The sequence below is a fragment of the Gekko japonicus genome, unplaced genomic scaffold, assembly GCF_001447785.1.
Source record: "Gekko japonicus isolate JY-2015 unplaced genomic scaffold, Gekko_japonicus_V1.1 scaffold4115, whole genome shotgun sequence".
Taxonomy (NCBI): Eukaryota; Metazoa; Chordata; class Lepidosauria; order Squamata; family Gekkonidae; genus Gekko; species Gekko japonicus.
The window spans coordinates 62100-84496 of NW_015169302.1; the positions used below are offsets into that span (position 1 = coordinate 62100).

Below are 22397 nucleotides of genomic sequence, written 5' to 3' on the forward strand. Positions count from 1 at the left end.
TAGCCCCCGGCCCAAAACAGTCCAGTGGCACCTTTAAGACCAAGTTTTATTCAGGTACAAGCTCTCCCTCCTCTGCGAGGACAGATCTGCACGTCCCCCATCCCCACCAACAGGTAGCAATCCAAAACAGTCCAGTGGAGCCTGAGTGGTGGGTGTTGCCTTCTGACACACGTCCGGTGATGTCAGGGGGTGTGACATATGCAAATGAGTTATGCTAATGAGTTATGCTAATGAGCTCCTGCACCTTTTTTTCTACAAAATGACCCCTGCTTGGACTAATGATACTGGGCAACATAAGTACCATGACAGGTTGCCCATGAACACACACACACACGGAGCTTCCTTAGACTGAACCGGACCCTTGGTCCGTCGGAGGTCAGCACTGTCCACTCAGACTGGCAGTGGCTCTCCAGGGTCTCAGACAGAGGTCTTTCGCGTCACCTCCTGCCTGGTCCGCGTACCCGGAGATCCCCAAGCCTGCCCCTTGCTGCCTTTCCCTCATACCACACCTGTCTCAAGGCTTCCATTTCTTCGCTGGCCACCCTCTTCTCCGAGGACGTGTCTTTCAGCTTGGATTCCGCCAGCTCCAGCTCCGTCTGCAGCTTGTCCACCTCCTTGATGACTTGGTCCCTCTCGCTCATGATGAGGCGATACTCGCTGAAGACGGAGTCCCTCTCTTCCTTGTGCTTCTCCGCGTCCTTCAGCGCCTTCAGCTGCATCGTCTTAAACCGCGTCACCTCCGACTGCAGGCGCTCCATCTCTCTCTGCAGCTCCTTGTTCTGGGCAGTGGCTTTGCTCAGTTCTTGCTGCACCGTCTCAAATCTGAAGGGGAGGAAATAACAGTGTGTGTCAGGGGCGGCCAAACTGCGGATCGGGAGCCACATGTGGCTCTTTCACGCCTATTGTGCGGCTCCCGGCAGGGCAGTTGGGGAAGCGAAGGGGAGGCATATTTTCCCCTCCCTCCCTCCCTCCCTCCTGTCTATTTGCTTTCTTTGTTTCTCTCTCTCTTTCCACCTCTTTCATTCTTTCTTTCCACCTCTCTCCTTCTCTCTCTCTCTCTCTCTTAGACAAATAAATATCATTATCAAAGAAATAGATATCATTTGAGAAATAAATATCATTATCAATATCTGTCTTTACCCCCTTCTGTTTTTATTTTTGGCAGTCTCATCTAATGTCAATAAAAAACAAATTTGCATATTTTAAATAAAAATGTGCGTGTAATATTTGTTCATGTCTTGCGGCTCTCAAACATCTGACATTTATTCTATGTGGCTCTTACGCTGAGTAAGTTCCCACCCCTGGACTGTTTGGTGCAGGGGTTAAGTGCGCGGACTCTAATCTGGGAGAACCGGGCTTGATTCCCCACTCCTCCACTTGCAGCTGCTGGTGTGACCTTGGGTCAGTCACAAGTTCTCAGAGCTGTTCTCTCAGGAGCCGTCCTCGAAAGAGCTCTCTCAGCCCCAATGACCTTGGGCCAGTCACACTCTCTCAGCCTAACCTAAAATGGAGGACAGGAGAATGACGTAAGCAGCTTTGGGTCCCCTTTGGGGAGAATGGTGGTGTATAAGTGAATTAAATACGTAAAAAAAATAGAAAATTATTATTATTATTATTATTATTATTATTATTTACAAAAATGTGTATTCCGCCTTTCTGCCCTTACAAGTGCCACCAAGGTGGCTCACAGTTTAAAACATATGTGATGAAAACCACATTTTAAAACCGTTAAGATCAACCCCGCTCCCAAACACCACATCGTCAAAACAATTAAAAGCAGCATTAAAACAACACTGTTAAAATTATTCATTTATTTTATTGGACTTTTAGCCTGCCCTCCCCTGCACAGCAAGGCTCAAGGCGCGGCTGCCAAGTTAAAAAAACGTTTCATAGGTGAATTGGTTAAAAACAGATGAACACAGCAACAAACCAAGTTTTAAAATCAGACGGTGACTTCAGGACAAAAAACAAAATGGTGCAAAGCGAGGCTGTGGTTGTGCCTGCGTGTCAGTGGAGACTAGAACAGTGACACAGCGGATGGCGGGGAGATTGGATTTACACCCCACCCTTCACTTGGAGTCTCAGAGCAACTTACAATCTCCTTCCCTTCCTCTCCCCACAACAGACAGACACCCTGTGAGGTAGTTGGGGCTGAGAGAACTGCTCCTGACGGAAAAGCTCTGAGAGAACTGTGGCTTGCCCAAGGTCACCCAGCAGCTGCACGTGGAGGAATGGGGAATCAAATCCGGCTCTCCCAGGGTAGAGTCCACGGTCTTAACCACTACACCAAACTGTACTGACTTCCCACCCACTCTGCCCAGCTGCTCAGTTCAAGCTATCCATTTCCTCCCTACCTTGGTGCCCCCACACATCATGAGGTTTCTGGCCAGGGGAGCAGATTAATATGAGGTGGGGGCAGGTTCCCTACAGGGCTCCCCAAAACCTTGTTTTCAGGAACGAAGGGGGAAATCTATCAAAGAAGGTTGAGAATTTCTCCACATACACCCCCCCCCCATAAACACACATAACCCCTCTGGGCGGGCTCAGTTCTCCTTCCACTGGTCCCCAGCTTGGTGCTGCACTAGTATCTGGCAGGTTCAAATCCTCATTCACGCCAAGAAAGCTTGCTGGGAGACTCTGGGCCAATCACACTCCCTCAGCCCAAACGACCTCACAGGGCTGTTGTGAAGATAAAATAGAGGAGAGGAGAATGACACAGGCTCCCTCAGGTCCCCACTGGGGAATGAATTAAACCGATTAATCAAAATAAGTGGAAGGGAGAAGGGAGGGAAACTCGGCAGCGAGGCGATGTGACAGAAAAAGGACATACAGAGCAGTAGGCCTCTAAGAACATAAGAGCGTAAGAGAAGCCAATGTTGGATCAGGCCAAAGGCCCATCCAGTCCAACACTCTGTGTCACACAGGGGCCGAAACTACCAGGTGCCATCAGGAGGTCCACCAATGGGGCCAGGACACTAGGAGCCCTCCCACTGTTGACCACCCCCCAAGCACCCAGAAGACAGAGCATCACCTGCCCCAGAGCCCCTATCTATACCTTGTGGCTAATAGCCACTGATGGACCTCTGCTCCATATGCTTATCTAATTCCCTTTTGAAGCCGTCCATGCTTGTAGCCGCCACCACTTCCTGTGGCAGTGAATTCCATGTGTTAATCACTCTTTGGGTGAAGAAGGACTTCCTTTTATCCGTTCTAACCCGACCGCTCAGCAATTTCATGGAGTGCCCACGAGTTCTTGTATTGTGAGAAAGGGAGAAAAGTACCTCTTTCTCTACCTGCTCTATCCCATGCATAATCTTGTAAACCTCAATCATGTCACCCCTCAGCCGTCGTTTCTCCAAGCTAAAGAGCCCTAAGCGCTTTAACCTTTCCTCATAGGGAAAGTGTTCCAACCCTTTTATCATTCTTGTTGCCCTTTTGTGCACCTTTTCCAAAGCCATAATATCCTTTCTGAGGTGTGGTGACCACAACTGTACACAGTGCTCCAAATGAGGTCGCACCATCGATTTATACAGGGGCATGATGATACTGGCTGATTTGTTTTCAGTTCCCTTCCTAATAGTCCCTTCCTAATAATCTAATAATGCGGTGGCTCAAGTGGTTAAAACGCTGAACTGCAGGCTGTGGAACGTTCGGCAGTTCGAGACCCGGGTTGCCATATGATGGAGTGAGCTCCTGTCTCTAGTTCCAGCTCCTGCCAACCTAGCAGTTCGAAAGCATGAAATTGCAAGTAGATAAATAGGTACCACTTCGGTGGGAAGGTAACAGCATTCCGTGCGCCTTGGTGTTTAGCCATGCCGGTCACATGACCACAGAAACGTCTTCGGACAGCGCTGGCTCTTCGGCTTGGAAACGGAGATGACCCTAGAGTCGGACTCGACTGGCTTTCGAGCAAGGGAAACCTTTACCTTTACTAACTTTCCAAAACAGAATAAAGATTTTATTAAACAGGCAGAGAATATATGTATAAATGGAATAGTCAAAGTTTTGAGACTGAGGAGGTAAAAACTTTCTAATATATACAGAGTTGAATTCTTAGAACATTAAAGAGAACATATTTGTAGTTTTGTTTCAAAGCTTTCTATTTCTTTCTTTGAGAGGTACTTTGTTTAATACATTTCATCACAACACAGGTCTTATTGATGTTTCTAGATATCTTCCTTCAGAAATTACAGGTTTTCCTTTAGATATTACATCTTTTCACTAATTCCTGAGGTGTCTAAGCATCTCCGACCCGTTCTGCTTCATGACCTGAAAAGGGAGGAACGCGCAGTCTGAATACAAAATCCCTGGAAGGATACAGAAGATTTCACACGTGGTGGGGAGGGTCACTGGGGGGGGGTGGCCACGTCTGACCTACCTTCCAGCCAAGAACGACAGGACATTTCTGTTATGGATGCAAATTCAGCCCTGTTTAATGACAAGCGTAGCTCGCACAGCAGCCTGTGGTTGTCTGCACCGAGGACTCCCACCAGTCCTTCCCTGAAGGGAGGATACAGAAGATTTCACACGTGGTGGTGAGGCGGTGGCCACGTCTGACCTACCTTCCAACCAAGAATGACAGGACATTTCTGTTATGGATGCAAATCCAGCCGTGTTTAATGACAAGCTTAGTTCGCACAGCAGCCTGTGGTTGACGGCACCGAGGACTCCCACCAGTCCTTCCCTGTTCATCTCCCTCCTTCCCACCAGTTTGGTGTCGTGGTTAAGTGCGCGGACTCTAATCTGGGAGAACCGGGTTTGATTCCCCACTCCTCCACTCGCAGCTGCTGGTGTGACCCAGGGTCAGTCACAAGTTCTCTCAGAGCTGTCCTTGAAAAAGAGCAGTTTCTGTCAGAGCTCTCTCAGCCCCACCCACCTCACAGGGTGTCCGTTGTGGGGAGGGGAAGGGAGAGGAGTTTGTAAGCCGCTCTGAGACTCCTCTGGGTAGTGAAGGGCCATGGGGTAGAAATCCAATCTCCTCCTCCTCCCAGCTCTGTCTGCTTTTCTGCTGCTCCATCCCTCTTCCTCCAGCTCCTCCCCTCCTGCTTCTCCTCTTGACCTCTGGCTCCCCCTCCCTTCTTGCAACCTCCTTCCCTGCTTCTGTCCCTCCCTTTTTGCACCTCTGCCCTTCCCAGAGTCCCACACAAGCGACTGGACAGCCTGTGCCTGCCGATTATATCTGGGGAAGGTCGGCGCGCTGGACATCTAGACAATCTATTGAATGCACTCTTAGGATAACGCCATCGCTATGGAGTGAAAACAACACTTCTAGCACTTTATGACACTGCCCTGTTTTATAACGAACTGTTCTTCGATGTTCTTAGGGTGATTTTACCGTATTTACTTTTACGTAAGCCGCACTGGGCCTGCCTCGGCGGGGAGGGCGGGGCATAAATTGGAAAAATAAATAAAATAAAAATAAAGCAAGCTCCTCCCATGCCACTTTCTCGTGGTCAGGGGGTCCTTCCACTGGCCATGTAGCCACCCCCTCAAAAAAAAAAAGGAAGACTTGGGCTTTCCCCCAGCTGGGCTCCTCCAAATGCCATGCTCAAGGCTTGGTGCTCCAAATAGCTAAGGGGTAGGCATGTTTTTAAATGGATTTATTTAAAAAACAGGGGGCGGGGGACAACAACGGGGAAAAACTCAAAATCCGGTAGGTACATAAGAACATAAGAGACGCCAATGTTGGATCAGGCCAAAGGCCCATCCAGTCCAACACTCTGTGTCACACAGTGGCCAGAAATACCAGTGCCATCAGGAGGTCCAGCAGTGGGGCCAGGACATTAGAAGCCCTCCCACTGTTGACCCCCCCCCAAGCACCAAGAAGACAGAGCATCACTTGCCCCAGAGCCCCTAGCTATACCTTGTGGCTAATAGCCACTGATGGACCTCTGCTCCATATGCTTATCTAATTCCCTTTTGAAGCCATCCATGCTTGTAGCACCCACCACTTCCTGTGGCAGTGAATTCCAAGTGTTAATCACTCTTTGGGTGAAGAAGTACTTCCTTTTATCCATTCTAACCCGACCGCTCTGCAGTTTCATGGAGTGCCCACGCGGGGGGTGCCTCATCACACCATTGTTTCCAGTGATCCCCTGATGTTGCCTCCTGGCTCTGGGATTCAGCATTTGACTGCCTCTGAACATGGAGGTTCCCTTGAGTCACCAAGTCTAGTAGCCATTGATAGACCTACCCTCCATGAATCTGTCTAATCCCATTTTAAAGCTGTTTATTCTTTTTGTAAATCATGCTATAGAATAAGAATAAGAGAAAACAAAAAAGATGGGTGCTCCATTAAACAAAGACGATTATTAAAACCGGGGTGTTTTTTTTAATAGGAAAGTTCACACAGTGACCTTCCGTGTGCAGGAACAGCCTCTTCCCGGCCTGGTGGAGAGGAGGTGTGCCTCAGTTCTGATCCTCTGGACCCAACATTTGTCCTCACCTGGCCAGCATTCAGGCGAAGCCTTGGGTTCACGCAAACAACAGGTGAGGTGGTAAATCTATACCTGGGAAACGCCCACTTCAGATTACAGGAAGCAGCAGTCACATCCATTTAAAAAAACAGCTTTCCCGGACAAGGGTTGACGCCACAAACAGGGAGATCTTCTACGTGAAGGGAATATGTTTCCATGGGCGAGCAATGCATTACAAATGCCCTTTGCCACGGTGGAAGTTGCGGCAGAAGCAGTGTTCCCTCTAAGCTGAGTTAGTGTGAGCTAGCTCACACCCACTTCAGATTACAGGAAGCAGCAGTCACATCAATTAAAAAAACAGCTTTCCCGGACAAGGGTTGACGCCACAAACAGGGAGATCATCTACGTGAAGGGAATATGTTTCCACGGGGGAGCAATGCATTACAAATGCACTTTGCCACGGTGGAAGTTGTGGCAGAAGTCTAGGTAACCGTTTTACCACCTCCTCTGCTGTTTGCAAGAATTGTCTTCGAAAGAGGCGCTTGTCTGACCCGAGACTTTGATAACAGAAAGGCGCTGTTTTTAAATCCAAACAAATGAACACGGAATCCCTTTTAAATGCAGCCATGCAGTTGGACTTGAAATTTAAAATCCACCACAAGGTGGCACACCAACCACGGAACTCCCCATTACAGTCCCATCACATATGCACAAAGTTCCAACGAGGCAATTAAAAATAAAATACAAACCAGCAGGACAGCCCTATCACCTTTTCTTTTCTTTTTTTTTTACTCCCCAATGGGGAATTTTTTATTGCATTTTTATTAAAACTACAAACTATAACAGAAATAAGGGAGGGGACTACAATTAGGGGGATAAAGAAAAGATACCCGCTACTGACTAAAAACCCAAGAGAGGAGATCTTCTAATCAGCTTGAATACACATCTAGTCTTAATCATATTAATCTCATTACAAACTGAGACACGTAGTCTGTTAACTTTTCCCACATCTTAAATTTAACTGATATCAGGAAATACCCCAAAGCATCTCAATTCAAAATTTTTCAAAGGCACAATTCAGAGTCCTTCAGCCTTCACTTCTTCTTGTCCAGTCTCTTCCACAACTTGTAAGGACTATCACCTTTTCCTTCCCCACAAAAACACTTGATTGTATCCAGGACTCCTTGTTTTAGTGGATTTACAGGCTTTGCACACACAAAGCATATCATCTACCACTAATCTACCTTCAGATCGTGGTTGGGGGCATACCAGAGACATGCACCCCGTCCACTATGCCCCAGAAGGAGTGCCTAACGGAATACTCTTGTACAGGAATTACACACATTATTAATCTTGGATACTTTACTTCCTGAATGACTACAAATTAAGGGACAGCAGTACTGCCCCCCTTCTGAATGTTTCAGACAAAATACAATTTAAAAGGGGGCTTTTCTACACAGGCAATAGAGTTGCACTGTACTAAATAAGAACATAAGAATATAAGAAGAGCCCTGCTGGATCAGACCAATGGTCCATCTAGTCTAGCATCCTGTCTCACACAGTGGCCAACAAGTTCTTCTGGAGGTCCAACAACAGGGCATAGAGGCCAAGGCCTTCCCTTGATAAGAACATAAGAACCACCCTGCTGGATCAGACCAGTGGTCTATCTAGTCCAGCATATTGTCTCACACAGTGGCCAACCACTTCCTCTGGAGGGCCAACAACAGGGCATCGACAGTTAGAACCGGATATGGAACAACTGATTGGTTCAGCATAGGAAAAGGAGTACGACAAGGATGTATATTGTCACCTTGCTTATTTAATATATATGCAGAGTACATCATGCGAAATGCTGGCCTGGATGAATCACAAGCGGGAATTAAGATTGCTGGGGAAAAGATCAACAACCTCAGATATGCAGACGATACCACTCTAATGGCAGAAAGTGAAGAGGACCTAAAGAGCCTCTTGCTCAGGGTAAAAGAGGAGAGCGCAAAAGTGGGCTTGAAGCTCAACATCAAAAAAACTAAGATCATGGCATCCGGCCCCATCACTCCTTGGCAAATAGAAGGGGAAGCTGTGGAAGTAGTGACAGACTTCACGTTCCTGGGATCCCAGATCACCGCAGACTGTGACAGCAGTCATGAAATTAAAAGACGCCTGCTCCTTGGGAGGAAAGCGATGGCGAACCTAAACAGCATGATAAAAAGTAGAGACATCACCCTGCCAACAAAAGTCCGCATGGTCAAAGCAATGGTATTCCCAGTAGTCATGTATGGCTGTGAGAGTTGGACTATAAGGAAGGCCGAGCGCCGAAGAATAGATTCTTTTGAACTATGGTGCTGGAGGAGACTCTTGAGAGTCCCTTGGACTGCAAGGAGATCAAATCAGTCAATCCTCAAAGAAATCAACCCTGACTGTTCCCTGGAAGGCCAGATAATGAAACTGAAGCTCAAATACTTTGGCCACCAAATGAGAAGGGAGCACTCCCTGGAGAAGACCCTGATGCTGGGAAAGATTGAAGGTCAAAGAAGACGGGGACGGCAAAGGATGAGATGGTTAGACAGTGTCATCGATGCAACGAACATGAAGTTGAGCAAACTTCAGAGGATGGCGGAAGACCGGAAGGCCTGGAGGGAGCTGGTCCATGGGGTCGCAAAGAGTCGGACTCGACTGTGCGACTGAACAACAACATAAAGGTATTTATTTAATTGCATTTATTTTACTTATCTATTCAAAACATTTTTACGCCGCCTTTCCACCCAGTCAGGGTCCACAAGATGATGAACATAAAACGTTAAGAAGAAGAAGAGGAGGAAGAGATTGGATTCATACCCCGCCCTTCACTACTCAAAAGTGTCTCAGAGCAGCTTACAACCTCCTTTCCCTTCCGCTCCCCACAACAGACACCCTGTGAGGTCGGTGGGGCTGAGAGAGCTCTTGACAGAAACGGCTCTTTTTCAAGAACAGCTCTTATCAGAGCTACGGCTTGCCCAAGGTCATCCAGCCAGGTGCGAGTGGAGGAGGAGTGGGGAATCGAACACGGTCCTCCCAGATCAGAGTCCGCGCACTTAACCACGACACTAAACTTCTAAGCGATGTAAAATACAGTTAAAATAATAAAACAAAGTTTGAGTCCAGTGGCACCTTTAAGACTAGGTGCATGAACACGAAAGCTTATACCCAGAATTAAACTTTATTCGTTTGAAAGGTGCCGATGGATTCAAACTTTGTTCTACTGCTTCAGACCAACAGGAGTCCCTTCATTCAAAGCCCTGACATGAAGAAGACAGGAACCCAAGGCAAAATCAATGGACACCTCTGTCGGTGGAAATCATTCGAGCCAAACTTTCCATCCTTCTAAGCAGTCAGTGGCTGTGCTTTTGGAACAGTCCGTGTGACCTCCGAAGCCTGCCTAACAAAAGTCGCCGTCGCCTCTCGCTCTCCCACCCTGCGGACTAATCTGGATGAGAAGTGACCAAGGCATAGAGGAAAACAACATGATTCACTCTGACGTACGAGGAGAGGGACCGCAGCTCTTTCGTTCGCCTGAGCACAGCGAGAGGAAACTGGGTGGCCAGGGGAGGGGGAATGTGCACAGGCCCAAAGGTTAAGATTATTCATCCCTTCTGCTAAGCACTGAAACGGAGCGACAGATTGTGGCCCTCGGATCCACTGATTTCTCTATTCAGATTCAATTTAAGCAACTCACGTGAGACCCTCAGAGGCCTCGGCCTCCCAAGCAGTAGCCAAGGGGGTAAAAACAGAGGACGGGCTGTGCTGCTTCAGCCTGCACCGCAGGGCTTGCGTGACAGCATGCTCCTCAACCTTAAACAAAGATTCTTGCCTACTGGCTGCACGCAGATGTCATGGTGAGCCGGCATCAATGCCAAGTCCAGCTCGTGGCTGTCTCGTTCCCTCCATTCCGGGCTCAATGCAAAGTGATGGTATTGACCTTTAAAGCCCTGTGTGGGCTGAAACCAATACACCTCAAAGACCACGTCCTCCCGGATGAAGCTACCTGTTGGCTCCAGTGAAATTCAGAGGACCTGGTTTGGTTGCCCCCACTGTCAGGGGCTACACAAGGCCTTCTCGGTCATGGAACCAAAGCCTTGGAACTCCCTCCCCCGGGGAGATCGGCCCCTCTCCCTCTATTGTTGCCTTCTGCCAGCGGGTGAAGAGTTTTTCGTTTCGTTGGGCATCCCCGCCCCCTAAAAAATAACTGTTATAGGCTCTTTGGTTCTGGTATGGTTTATGCATTTTTATTTGTCTTAACATTTTAAATGTTGTTTTTAACTGTTAAAATGCTTTGATATTTTTGTGTGTCCCACCCTGGGTACCCTGACTGGGTGAAAAGGCAGCATTAAAAAAGTTTTAAATAAATAAAACAAATGAATAAATTCCCGCGCAGAATCTCTCCTTTTATCTGCGCGGGATCCGATTCTGCCACCTAACATTCATTACAGGAATCCGCCCGCTGCGCTGTTGTATCGTTTAATCCGGTTACCTCTTCCTGGACTGTTCCAGGTCTCCCTTTGGTAAGTAAATAATGGATTCAATGCTATTTGCAGCTGTCTACCTGACGTGAACCCCTTACCTGTACGCAACCCGATTACCTGACCTGACCCCACTCTTCTCCCGTAACACAACATGCAGCACTTTGAAGACGTCTCAGTGCTCAAAAGAGCATTACTGTTATAGACATGGGAAGAAATGTCCCTTCTTTTTCCAAGACTTCAGCTTGTACATTAATGGAGCAAAGAAAGATACTGTTAACCCTCTATTACAACTGTTCTGCTGAAAGAAACAGAACATTGTTAACATGCCTTTAACTTAGACACGAGTCAGAATTCTGCCTCTAAGAAGCAAGGAACGTTCTGGTCCCTGCAAAGTTCAATATGAAACAGAATCTTAATATATCCAGACACGAGTCCAGTGGCACCTTAGACACCTACAAGCTTTTCAGGGTATGAGCTTCTGAGAGTCAAAGGGAGATATGGTGCCTACTGGAAGGAGGAGGAGGAGGAGGAGGAGCTCCCATGTCAGCACAGACACGAGATCCAGTCGTTTAGTGGTAACGGAGACAGTAACGGAGAGCCAGTTTGGTGTAGTGGTGTCAGCAAGCTGCCAATGTGTCTTTAATGTATGTATTGGGCCTGTCTGCATCCCTTCCCCCCCCTCGCTTGTCAACAACCTCTATTGCCATGGTAACGGTAGAATACTCTGATGCGCATGTCCACCCTCACCCCCATGCGCTCATCTCCTCCACTGCATTCCTTCCCATGTACGCTAGCTTTGCTTTGATGGTGCGTTATCAACCCAAGGCCACAGGTGGTGTGCAGCAAGAGGCTTTTGCTTAGTCTGTAATGAATATGTAGTGTGGGAATAGTCTAATTGTTTAACTGTAGGGAACCGTTGCTTCTCAGGGTTTGGGCACGCTGGGCGCCTTCTAGGCGGGAGCAGGAATCATACCTATTGGCTACTGTAATTATGAACTTGCTTTAACCTATCTGTCAAATGCTCAACTCGTTATTCTGAACAGAGAATCTGTTCCAAGTGCTTCATGGTTTCAATAAAGTAAAACCTTCCTGCAAGTGTGTACTTCATTGCCTGCTGTGGGGTCTGACAAGTGGTTAAGTGCGCGGACTCTAATCTGGGAGAACCGGGTTTGATTCCCCACTCTTCCACTTGCACCTGCTGATGTGACCTTGGGTCAGTCACAAACTCTGGCACAGCTGTCCTTGAAAGAGAGCAGTTTGTGTCAGAGTTCTCTCAGCCCCACCCACCTCACAGGGTGTCTGTTGTGGGGAGGGGAAGGGAAAAGGAGTTTGTAAGCCGCTCTGAGACTCCAAGTGAAGGGCGGGGTATAAATCCAATCTCTTCTACTCCTCTTCATCTTCTTCTATATAAAGGACAGCAGCTGGTAAGCTCCAAGTTGTTGTATCCTCACTGCAAGGCCCCATGGGCTGGGAGGGGGGGTGCAAAGGAAAACCCGTATGGCCAGACTGGGGAGCCAGGGGTGCAGCACTAGGGAGACGCTCCCACACTGCTTGACTCCTGCAGACAAGGTTGTTCCACTGTGCTGAAGCCACAATCGGAGTGGTTCCCTCCCCCCCGAGCAGCCTCCTGTTCCCTCCCTTGCACTAGTTGCTCGCGAGCCGCATAAGAGCCCTGGATGGGCCAGTTCCGGCCCTCGGGCCTTATGTTTGATACCCCTGCTTTAGACTATAGGACTTGTGAAGCCATAGCCACATGTGCTAAAGACATGGCTGCCTAGCATTTGGCGGATGGAACTTCCACAGGAAAGAGATGAAGTTGTGGTGGGGGGAATTGTAGCATTCCTGGGTGCAAGGAACTTGAAAGTAATTTATCCTCCCAGGCACCTCGAGGCTGGTTGGGGAGAGACGGAGAGAGAGAAAATGTCTTCGGGGAGCCAAAGTACCCAAACCTGCCTTAGAAAATGCACGAACACAAAGGATCCGTTTCAGGCTCTTTTGCGTACAGCTCACAACCATCAACCGTCTTTATTCCCAGTAACTAACATCTTGTCAAAGATGTTTCAGGTCTGTGAATTCACAGGGCTGCAGGCAATCAAACCAGTTTTAATTTTTTATAGCGGAAGCCGGGCGAGATAAAGAGAAGCTGAAGCGCTAATTAAGGAGCCAGTGATTACCAGGAGTAATACTGGGAGAAATTAACCACTTGTTTTAATTTACACAACCAGAGCTACATTTTTTTAAAAAAAACAAACTTGGAAGCAAATTCTTGGCTGTTGTAGATTTTCCGGGTTGTCTGGCTGTGGTCTTGGCATTGTAGGACCTGACGTTTCACCAGTAGAAGAAGAAGAAGAAGTAGAAGTAGAAGTAGAAGTAGTAGTAGGAGAAGGAGAAGGAGAAGGAGGAGAAGGAGAAGGAGAAGGAGAAGGAGGAGGAGAAGAAGGAGGAGGAGGAGGAGGAGGAGGAGGAGGAGGAGGAGCAGGGAGGAGGGAGGAGGGAGGAGAGAAACGGCTCTTTTTCAAGAACAGCTCTTATCAGAACTACAGCTTGCCCAAGGTCATCCAGCAGCTGCGAATGGAGGAGTGGGGAATCAAACCCGGTTCTCCCAGATTAGAGTCCGCGCAGTTAACCACTACACCAAACTGGCTCAGTAGCTGTGACTGGCATCCTCAGAGGTCTAACACAGAAAGATGGCGTACTCTCTGTGTCAAGGTGAGAAGAAAAATGGTAGGCAGGTATTTTTTATATCTACTCAGGAAGGTGAGGTAGGGCTGAGTCATTATCTCATAGGGACTCCCCAGGCTGTGAACATACTTGGCTGTTCGTGGTCCCATTTTCTGCTACCTACTGAAAGTAATAACTAAATGTAGTAAAGGGGAAAGCAGTGAAGCGATACCTTGGTATGGCATTCAAGGTCTTGCAAAAAAAAAAAAAAAGGAAAAAAAGGAACCAATGAACAAATGCATCCACAATTAACAACTCCCCCCGCCCCCCATACACACATACACGCAGACAAAGGTGACACCAATACCTGCTGTTGCTGACTGCGCAGATCGGTGATCTCTTTCTGATCCTCGTCGTGCAGTCTCTTCATTTCCTCGCACGACTGCTGGAGGTGGTTGTGTTCTCGTACCAACTGGCCGTTCTTGCGCTTCAAGGTGTCCATGTCCTCCTTCAGCTGGGACTGGTCACTTAGCAGGCGGCTGTGTAAGGTGCTGCAATGGTAAGGCAGCGGTCAAGGTGCTGCAACCCTACCTGGTCATGGCGAGCTATTGGGACCGTCCAGTGCTCCCCCCTAAGCCGAGTTGGTGTGAGCCAGCTCACCGTTCTTTAGCCCCCGGCTCTCCCATTTTTTGCCTCAGCTCAGGAAAGATGGTCCCAGAGCAAACTAACTTACGCAGCAGCCAAGTTGCTCGCTCACAACTTTAATGCCGGTCGCTCGCAAAGCAGGGTTTTTGCTCACATGACTCCACAGCTTAGAGGGTGCATTGCGTGTGACCCCAGTATCATAGTAATAACACTGGCAACCGAACCACTCTTGAACCCAATGCAGGGTGTGGGTTTTCACATTTAAAGCCCTGAATGGCTAAAGAGCGGAGTTGTCTGAAGATTGTCTTCTCCCAGACGTTCCTGTGCGGGAATTAAGATCAACAGGAAAACCCCCCCCCCCCCGACTGCCCCATCAATCAAAGATGCTTACTTGCTGGGTACACAACAGAGGGTCTTTTCAGTGGTGGCCCCACAATGACAGAACAACCTAACCAGGGAGGTGCGCCTGGCCTGCTCACTTTCCATCTTTAAGAGGCAGCGGACGACTGTTTTGTTTAGGACTGAGCTCTGTTAAGTTTCTTGGCAGTCCTTGAATTGTGATTTTAAATTTTGGGTTTTGTGTTCTTTAGGTATTTTATTTTACGCATTTTATCCATGTTTTAAGCAGCTTCGAGCTCCTTGAGGGAGGGAGGTGGCTAATAAACGCTCTTTAAAAAACAAGATTAAAAACATTCACAGAAAGCTTTTGTTAAAACACATTTAAAGGCTGAGGATTTGTGCCCTGCCCTGGATAGGCCAGGCCAGGCCGGCCCGATCGTGTCAGATCTCGGAAGAGAAGCAGGGTCGACTCTGGCAAATACTTGGATGGGAGACCTCTAAGGAATACCAGCAGTTGAGAGGTGGGGACAGGCTCTATTCAGCCACCTCTGTGAATATCCTCCAGGCCCCCAGTAGGGGTCAGTCACTCACCATAAGTCACCATGACTTTCAGGTGCACACACATGCACATGTGGAAAAATACAGAAAATACAAAAAAAAAAAATAAAGACTGAGGATTTACAGTGAAAATAAATCACAGGCAAAAACTATTTCATGGTTACATTCCAATAAACGTCTGTTTAAAATTCAGATACACCCTGCCTTTCTCCCAAGCCTTTCAGAACCCCAGGTGTATAAGGACCGCATTACGATCACCACTGAAAAATTGGACAATATAAACATTTAAACGGATGTGAGATACATTAAACCAGATTAAAAACCATAACTCCTTGGCAAACAGAAGGGGAAGTCATGGAAGCAGTGACAGAGTTCACGTTCCTGACTCTGGGAAAAATTGAAGGTCAAAGAAGACGAGGACAGCAAAGGATGAGTGGTTAGACAGTGTCATAGACGCAACGAACATGAAATTGAGCAAACTTCAGAGGATGGCGGAAGACAAGAAGGCCTGGCGTGATCTGGTCCATGGGGTCGCGACCTTGGAATGTTTTGCTGCCTTTGTAGTAGATAAGACTGTGAGAACTGTTGATGGTGCCGTTCCCAATCTGGCTGATGTGAACCAAACGACTGAAGGCTATCTCCCGCCTTGGTTTTCTCCCACTCGAATTCTTGCTGAGCGCAAACTGTATTCATTGGCTAACCCTTTTTATTTGAACTGTCTATAGCTGTACCTGCTTGGCTTTCAGTTTCATTCCTGACAATGACCATGAAAGTGTATCAATAGTGACTTATAATAAAGCAATCTATTCTTATGTGGACTGCAACTGCTCTATTGAACCTGACAATCAGGGAAAATGGCAGTGATAACTAGCCATCTTTGAATTTCAGCCTGGTGGGAAAAGGTAACTGGAACAGACAGCATCCACAAGAGCAATTATCCACTCCCTCGCTGAAAGATATGTGGCCCCGGATAGCAAGGCTTTTCCCCCTCTAACTACTGGTGCAGCAAGCCACCTGGCATTAAATTCAGCATAGTCTTGGCAAGCTACACGTGAGCCTCCATGTTCTTTAAATCTAAGGAATGACTCCCTCTTCTGTGTTCTCTACAAGTTAGACCTGTTAAGGCAAGGAGCAGGGTCTTTTTGGTGGAGGCTCTCACTAGTGTTCCCTCTAAACCAGGGGTGTCGAACTCATTTGTTATGAGGGCCGGATCTGACATAAATGAGACCTTGTTGGGCCAGGCCACGTGTCTCATAAAATGTAAAGCCAGGTAGTGGAGATATAAACTTTATAAAGGACACAAGCACAAGGGGGCTGTCTTTAACTTAAAATAAAAACATGCTTAAAACATTAGCTCTGTAAGCTGCAAACCTACTTTTGATTTATTGACATTCACCACAGTAATCTCATGCTCAGAGTTCTGAGTCTAGGACCCAGGTTAAAACATGAAATGGCTGAGTGATTAAGAGAGTCTGGCGAAGCAAGCTATGATGCAGCAGCAGAACTGGAAGCAGGAGATGGCCAGTTCCACTGCGGGCCTGATGGAAGCCCTCCAGGGGCCTCATCTGGCCCCCGGGCCGCATGTTTGACACCCCTGCTCTAAACTGAGTTAGTGTGAGATAGCTCACAGTTTTTTAGCCTCCGGCTCACACATTTTTGCCTTAGCTCAGGAAGGACGGCTCCAGAGCAAACTAATTTATGCAGAAGCCAAATTGCTCGCTCACAAGTTTAATGCCAGTAGCTCACGAAGCAGGGTTTTTGTTCACAAGCCTCCATGGCTTAAAGAAAGCACTGGCTCTCACCACTGGTCTTTTCTGGATTATTGGTTTTCATTGAGTTTTATTCTCTTAAATTACTGATGTGAATTCCTATTCTAACACAGTTTCATGCTGTAAGTTTGCTTAGAGTTCTTACGCAGACTATGAGACAGATGAGTCTATTAAATGGTTAAATAAAAACCTTTAAAAGGTTGGTGCGGAGCTGGTCTCTCGCCACTTAATAGGCAACGTCAGTGCTTCCCTTGGAGAGAAAGAGTGGCTACTCATCTCGGGTCACTGAAAATTACAAGACTGGATTTTGGTGCGCAGTCAGCATGCTGCATCATCCCTCTGTACGGAAATTATTACTGAAGTAAATTCCCCACATAGTTTTTTGTTTTTGTTTGTTGCCTGAACATACGTTAATCCACAGAAGGCTTCCAAGTGAACTCTGCCGAAGGTGGGCTACAGATTTTGAACTGTACATCAGAACTGGAAAGCAATAAAGGAAAGTGATGTTTTCTTTGACACCTAATTGCTCTTAGGAAAATCCTCATTAATGCTGTCATGTGCTTCAAAGGCCTCCAACCTAGACTAACCCAGGCTTCTGAAAGTTATAGGAAAATAGATTTTTTTTTGGGGGGGGGATAGATTTTTATTTAAAAAACCTTTCAACATATCTACAATTTGTTATAAATTACATATATCTTCCAAATTACAAACACATATACATGTTCTAATAATTCAACCCTCTAACAATATAACCTACGCTAAAGTCCAAATCTACCAATTCTAAACAACACTAATTCATAAGTGTAACAGCTTAACATTTGAACACTTTACTAGTTTAACTATTCTACATATTAACATGTTTAACAAATTAATCCATTTAATGATTAAGTTTATGTTACACTTATACACTTACTGTCTTTACTGTTTTTGCAACCAGAATCATAAACAGCAAATGTACTTTACACAGAGGAATTGGTCTGAAAGTTATTGGGGGGGGGGCAATTGCATCCTTCCTGTTCAGGCAGAAGAAAACCACAAAAGAGTTACCAGTCAGCCTCTGTTCAAACTGAGCGGGTGCTGTCTCTCCCGATCCCCCTTTTCTTCAGATGCCGATTCTCTATCCGCAAAGATTAAACCTCTAATCCTTAATCTGCTTCCCAAAAGCTCTTAACACTGACCCTCGACCAATATTTCGAATTGTGATGTTATAAAAGGAACTTCACGTTCCGGGGATCCCAGATCACCGCAAACTGTGACAGCAGCCATGAACTTAAAAGATGCCTGCTCCTTGGGAGGAAAGCGATGGCGAACCTAAACAGCATGAGAAAAAGTAGAGGCATGACCCTGCCAACAAAAGTCTGCATGGTCACAGCAATGGTATTCCTAGTAGTCATGTATGGCTGCAAGAGTTGGACTATAAGGAAGGTCGAGCGCCGAAGAATAGATTCTTTTGAACTGTGGTGCTGGAGAAGACTCTCGAGAGTTCCTTGGACTGCAAGGAGATCAAATCAGTCAATCCGAAAAGAAATCAACCCTGGCAGTTCCCTGGAAGGCCAGATAATGAAACTGAAGCTCAAATACTCTGGTCACCAAATGAGAAGGGAGCACCCACTGGAGAAGAAGACCCTGATGCTGGGAAAGATTGAAGGTCAAAGAAGACGGGGACGGCAAAGGATGAGATGGTTAGACAGTGTCATAGATGCAATGAACATGAAGTTGAGCCAACTTCAGAGGACGGCGGAAGACCGGAAGGCCTGGCGTGATCTGGTCCATGGGGTCGCGAAGAGTCCGACTCGACTGTGCGACTGAACAGCAACAACAACAACAAAAGTGTCCATTGATGACAAGGACAGGAGAGGAGAGCGGGTGATATGTGACAGCCTCTCCGGCTGTCAAGATACACGGACACCCACCAGATGCGGTTTAGAGGCTGAGGGAGAACCAAAAAGGAGAGTCCTGACCTGGATAGCCCAGGATAGCCCGATATCATCAGATCTCAGAAGCTAAGCAGGGTCGGGTTCTGGCTAGTATTCAGATGAGTGACCTCCAAGGATTATCAGGGTTGTGACGCAGAGGCAGGCAAGGGCAAGCCACCACTGAAACATCTCTTGCCTCAAAAACCAAGTCTAGCTTGTCACCTAGTCATGCATAATGCTAAAAAAAGAGCTAGAACTTCTGCCTGCTAGACAATATTCGGATCTCTCGGCTATACTGAACACTGTCATATGATTAAAAAAAAAACACCCTTCAAATTGCATTGGTGTCTGGCGCATTTACTTACTGATAAAAATCAGCCTCCTTGGCAGCCTCTTCACATCTTTTTAGTGTCTTGGTGTGCTGGTTCTGGAGAGACTGCAGGTCCGACATGGCCTTCATACACTGTACCTTCAATCTTTCATAATCGTGGTTTGGTTTGGGGCTTGGCCTGCCAAGAAAAGGAAACTTTCAAGGGTCACATGACATGAGAAGCCCACAACCTTAAAACGACATAGATGCAAAACAACATTACATACTGTTAACTATTATAACTTCTGTCGGTACTATCCAAAGAGGTCTCTCATCCGAGAAAAATCTTCTGTACTTAATCCAAATATCAAACAAATTTCTTCTAATATAATGATGTTTTTAAAAACCGTCCATTTTCACTTTATCGTACCATAAATAGGCATGCCAACCAAATTTACAATCATGTCCTTCTAACGCCAAACGTTTCTTGTTGTCTAACGTAGTCCACTGTTGCAGCCAGGTTGGCCAACCGCATCATGGTATAGTCTAAAGTTTGTTAACTGGAATCCACCTCTTTCTTTCGCATCACATAATATCTTCATTTTAATCCGTGGTTTTCTCCCGGCCCAAACAAACTTTGAAATTTCTCTTTGCCACATATTGAATACCTTCAAGTCTCTTACTATTGGAATTGTCTAGAATAAAAACATCAACCGAGGTAAAATGTTCATTTTGACCACTGAAATTCTGCCCATCAATGACAAATTCAAAGTATTCCATTTTTTGATATCCTGCTGTATTTTAGGCCACAATTTGTCATAGTTGTTCTTATAAAGATCTGTTTTTCATTGTCAAATCTATACCTACTTAGTCTTTTTCACCAACATACTGTTAACTATTAATTTACACAAAATGACTGCAAGCAGCGAGTGTTCGCAGTTTTAAGTCACCTTGTAAGACACTGAGAAACCAAGAGGAATGTTCAGCGCACTGGCCAAAACCTTACTGATGCCAACAAATGAACCAAACTAGTATGTTTAAAGGTGCATCGCCTATTGGCTAATTCGGGGTTCCCCAACATAGCACATGCCAATACTTCCCTTGGCACCCACCAAGCTGTTCAGAAAGTAGGCGGGGCCATTGAAGGGCAGGGTTTATTCAATTCAATTTATTACAGGTCTATATGACCGAAGTCTTGACCAAAAAGAGAATGCAAAAGGGATAAAATAGGTACATAAAATTGACATAAAATATGACAAAGTACATAGTCACAATCAGTAAACATATAAAACCCAGGCATAGCCCAGAGAATAAAAAGACCTAACTACACTTGGGGCGGAGCCAACTAACAAAAATCCTCCGAAGATTGAAAGTTGGTGTAGGTGTTTGCAAAGATGATAAAGCTTTCAGTGTTTCTTGAGAGCAGCAACCTTAGCCAGGAACCGCGCCACGTTAGCTGTTATCAGTCCATCGGCATTTGAATCAGATAACAATACTGAGAGCACCCAAGGTTGCGAGGGAAGATTCATCTTCGTAAGAATAGGAATGATATATGTCCCTCTATCTTGAGTCCAATGGGGACAGCGAAACATCAGATGGTCTAAAGTTTCAATTTCGCCAGAATTGCACAGACAGAGGCGATCTGAGTAAGGTAAGCCTCCAAATCTGCCCAGCGTTACCATCGTTGGAAATGCATTTAAGCGGGCCAGCATAAAGGCGGTGGGATGGAATTGGTAGCAATGAATGAAAGTCAGGAAATCTCTCTGGAGGGGGCAACCCCAGAGCCAAAGGAGAACAGGTGCATCTGGCCCTGGCCACGGTGCTGGCCCAATCCAACTGTTTGAGTTTCTTCAAGGTTTCCTCGAGCTGAGAGGGCATTACCTCTTCAGTAGGTGAGGAAATTGGAACTCCCAATGTCTTGAGTTTACCCGCAAGAAGGGAGCAGGGCTTATTACTGGCTTGTTACTCATTCAAATGAAAGGGTTTTCCACTGGAGATCAGAAGGACTGGTAAAAACGTGGGATCCCCTCGGCCAGTGCGTGGTTCCATCTCCCCTTTCGGCTTTCCTTCCTCCCAGGAGGCGTGACCGGCAAAGTATTACATTTGGCTCCGCCTCCTGCAGAACCTATTTAGGGTTTGGGTCTGCCACCCATGGAAGCTTGTTCTGGAGCAGTGCTCACCACCAACTCTTCAGTTTCCCCTCATCGATAGAGCAGTGTTTTTATGCGCATGTTGGAAACATTCATCTATGGCAGGGGTGTCGAACTCATTTGTTATGAGGGCTGGATCTGACATAAATGAGACCTCTGTTGCCAGAGGCGCTGCCTTTTACTCTTGGGTAGCCCCAATAGCAGGGGCACCCCACTTCTAACCTGATCCAGAGACCCACAAAATTCAGGCCAAGGCAGGCACTCCTGGTTCTGAGACACAGAGCTAGCCACAGCTCTGAAAAAGAGGTCTCCATTTTCAGGTGACAGGCAACCTCAGAGCAAGCCTCCAGTCTTCCCCCTCCACCCAGCAGAGATTATGCTTATGGAATGACAATGAGTTCTAGCAGGTAAAGTATCTACATTTCTAAAGTCTATTTAATTCTCTGAATACTTGTCTTTTCTACTCTGTCCCTCAAGATACCGGGATAAACCAATCAAACATTCAAATTATTAACGATCCTTCCTGACGCTAATCAGGGATGTTTCCCACCTTTTGTTTACCCTGGGCCAGGACCATTAGTGGTCAGATAATCCATTCAACTAGCCACCCAGCACCTGGCTTCTATTGTTAAATCCAGACCCTGCCTCTCTGGAAGCTCACTGGTCATATCTAGGCCTTGCCCATCCTGAGGCCACACACCCCTGGGACTCATCATTGGTCCAGGAAATCTATTGTTCTCACCTGAGACCAGCCCCCAGGACCAGCCATTGGTCTGCATTGTCTTCCATAGGGTATATCCCAGCGTAAACATGGCCTCAGCCCATGTGTTTTCTGCCATAATCCAAAATGGCAGTCCACCCCTAAACTCTCTGAGTTTAGGCCACAATCCATGGACCTCTGCACATCTGGAGCAGGTTGTATGACCCCTCTATAAATTATCAATCACCTCTGCTTCCTTAGTTCTATAAATGTGTGTGGTTGTGTATTGTTTGAATGATATATATCTCCCAGTAAAGAGACATTATATTTTACTGAATCCAGTCTCTGTGTCTGTTCAGATACTTACAGCAAGGGTGGGACTTCTGTATACATTGGTGAGAACCCTAATTTGCCTATTGCCAATTAATAATCAT

At 46.6% G+C, this 22397-nt stretch overlaps 1 protein-coding gene across 1 annotated transcript in view; it reads right to left on the reverse strand.

Annotated features, from left to right (window-relative positions):
• The window catches only part of DLG5 (discs large homolog 5), a gene marked incomplete at its 3' end in the record, with an annotated part of 102763 nt that overhangs the window by 61157 nt on the left and 19209 nt on the right, over positions 1-22397 (reverse strand). The window contains exons 3-6 of the mRNA XM_015416592.1: positions 19169-19312; positions 13944-14127; positions 4244-4269; positions 510-822 (exon numbers count right to left, since the gene is read on the reverse strand). Of these exons, the coding sequence (XP_015272078.1) occupies positions 510-822; positions 4244-4269; positions 13944-14127; positions 19169-19312 (667 nt within the window). The remainder of the gene's footprint in view (positions 1-509; positions 823-4243; positions 4270-13943; positions 14128-19168; positions 19313-22397) is intronic.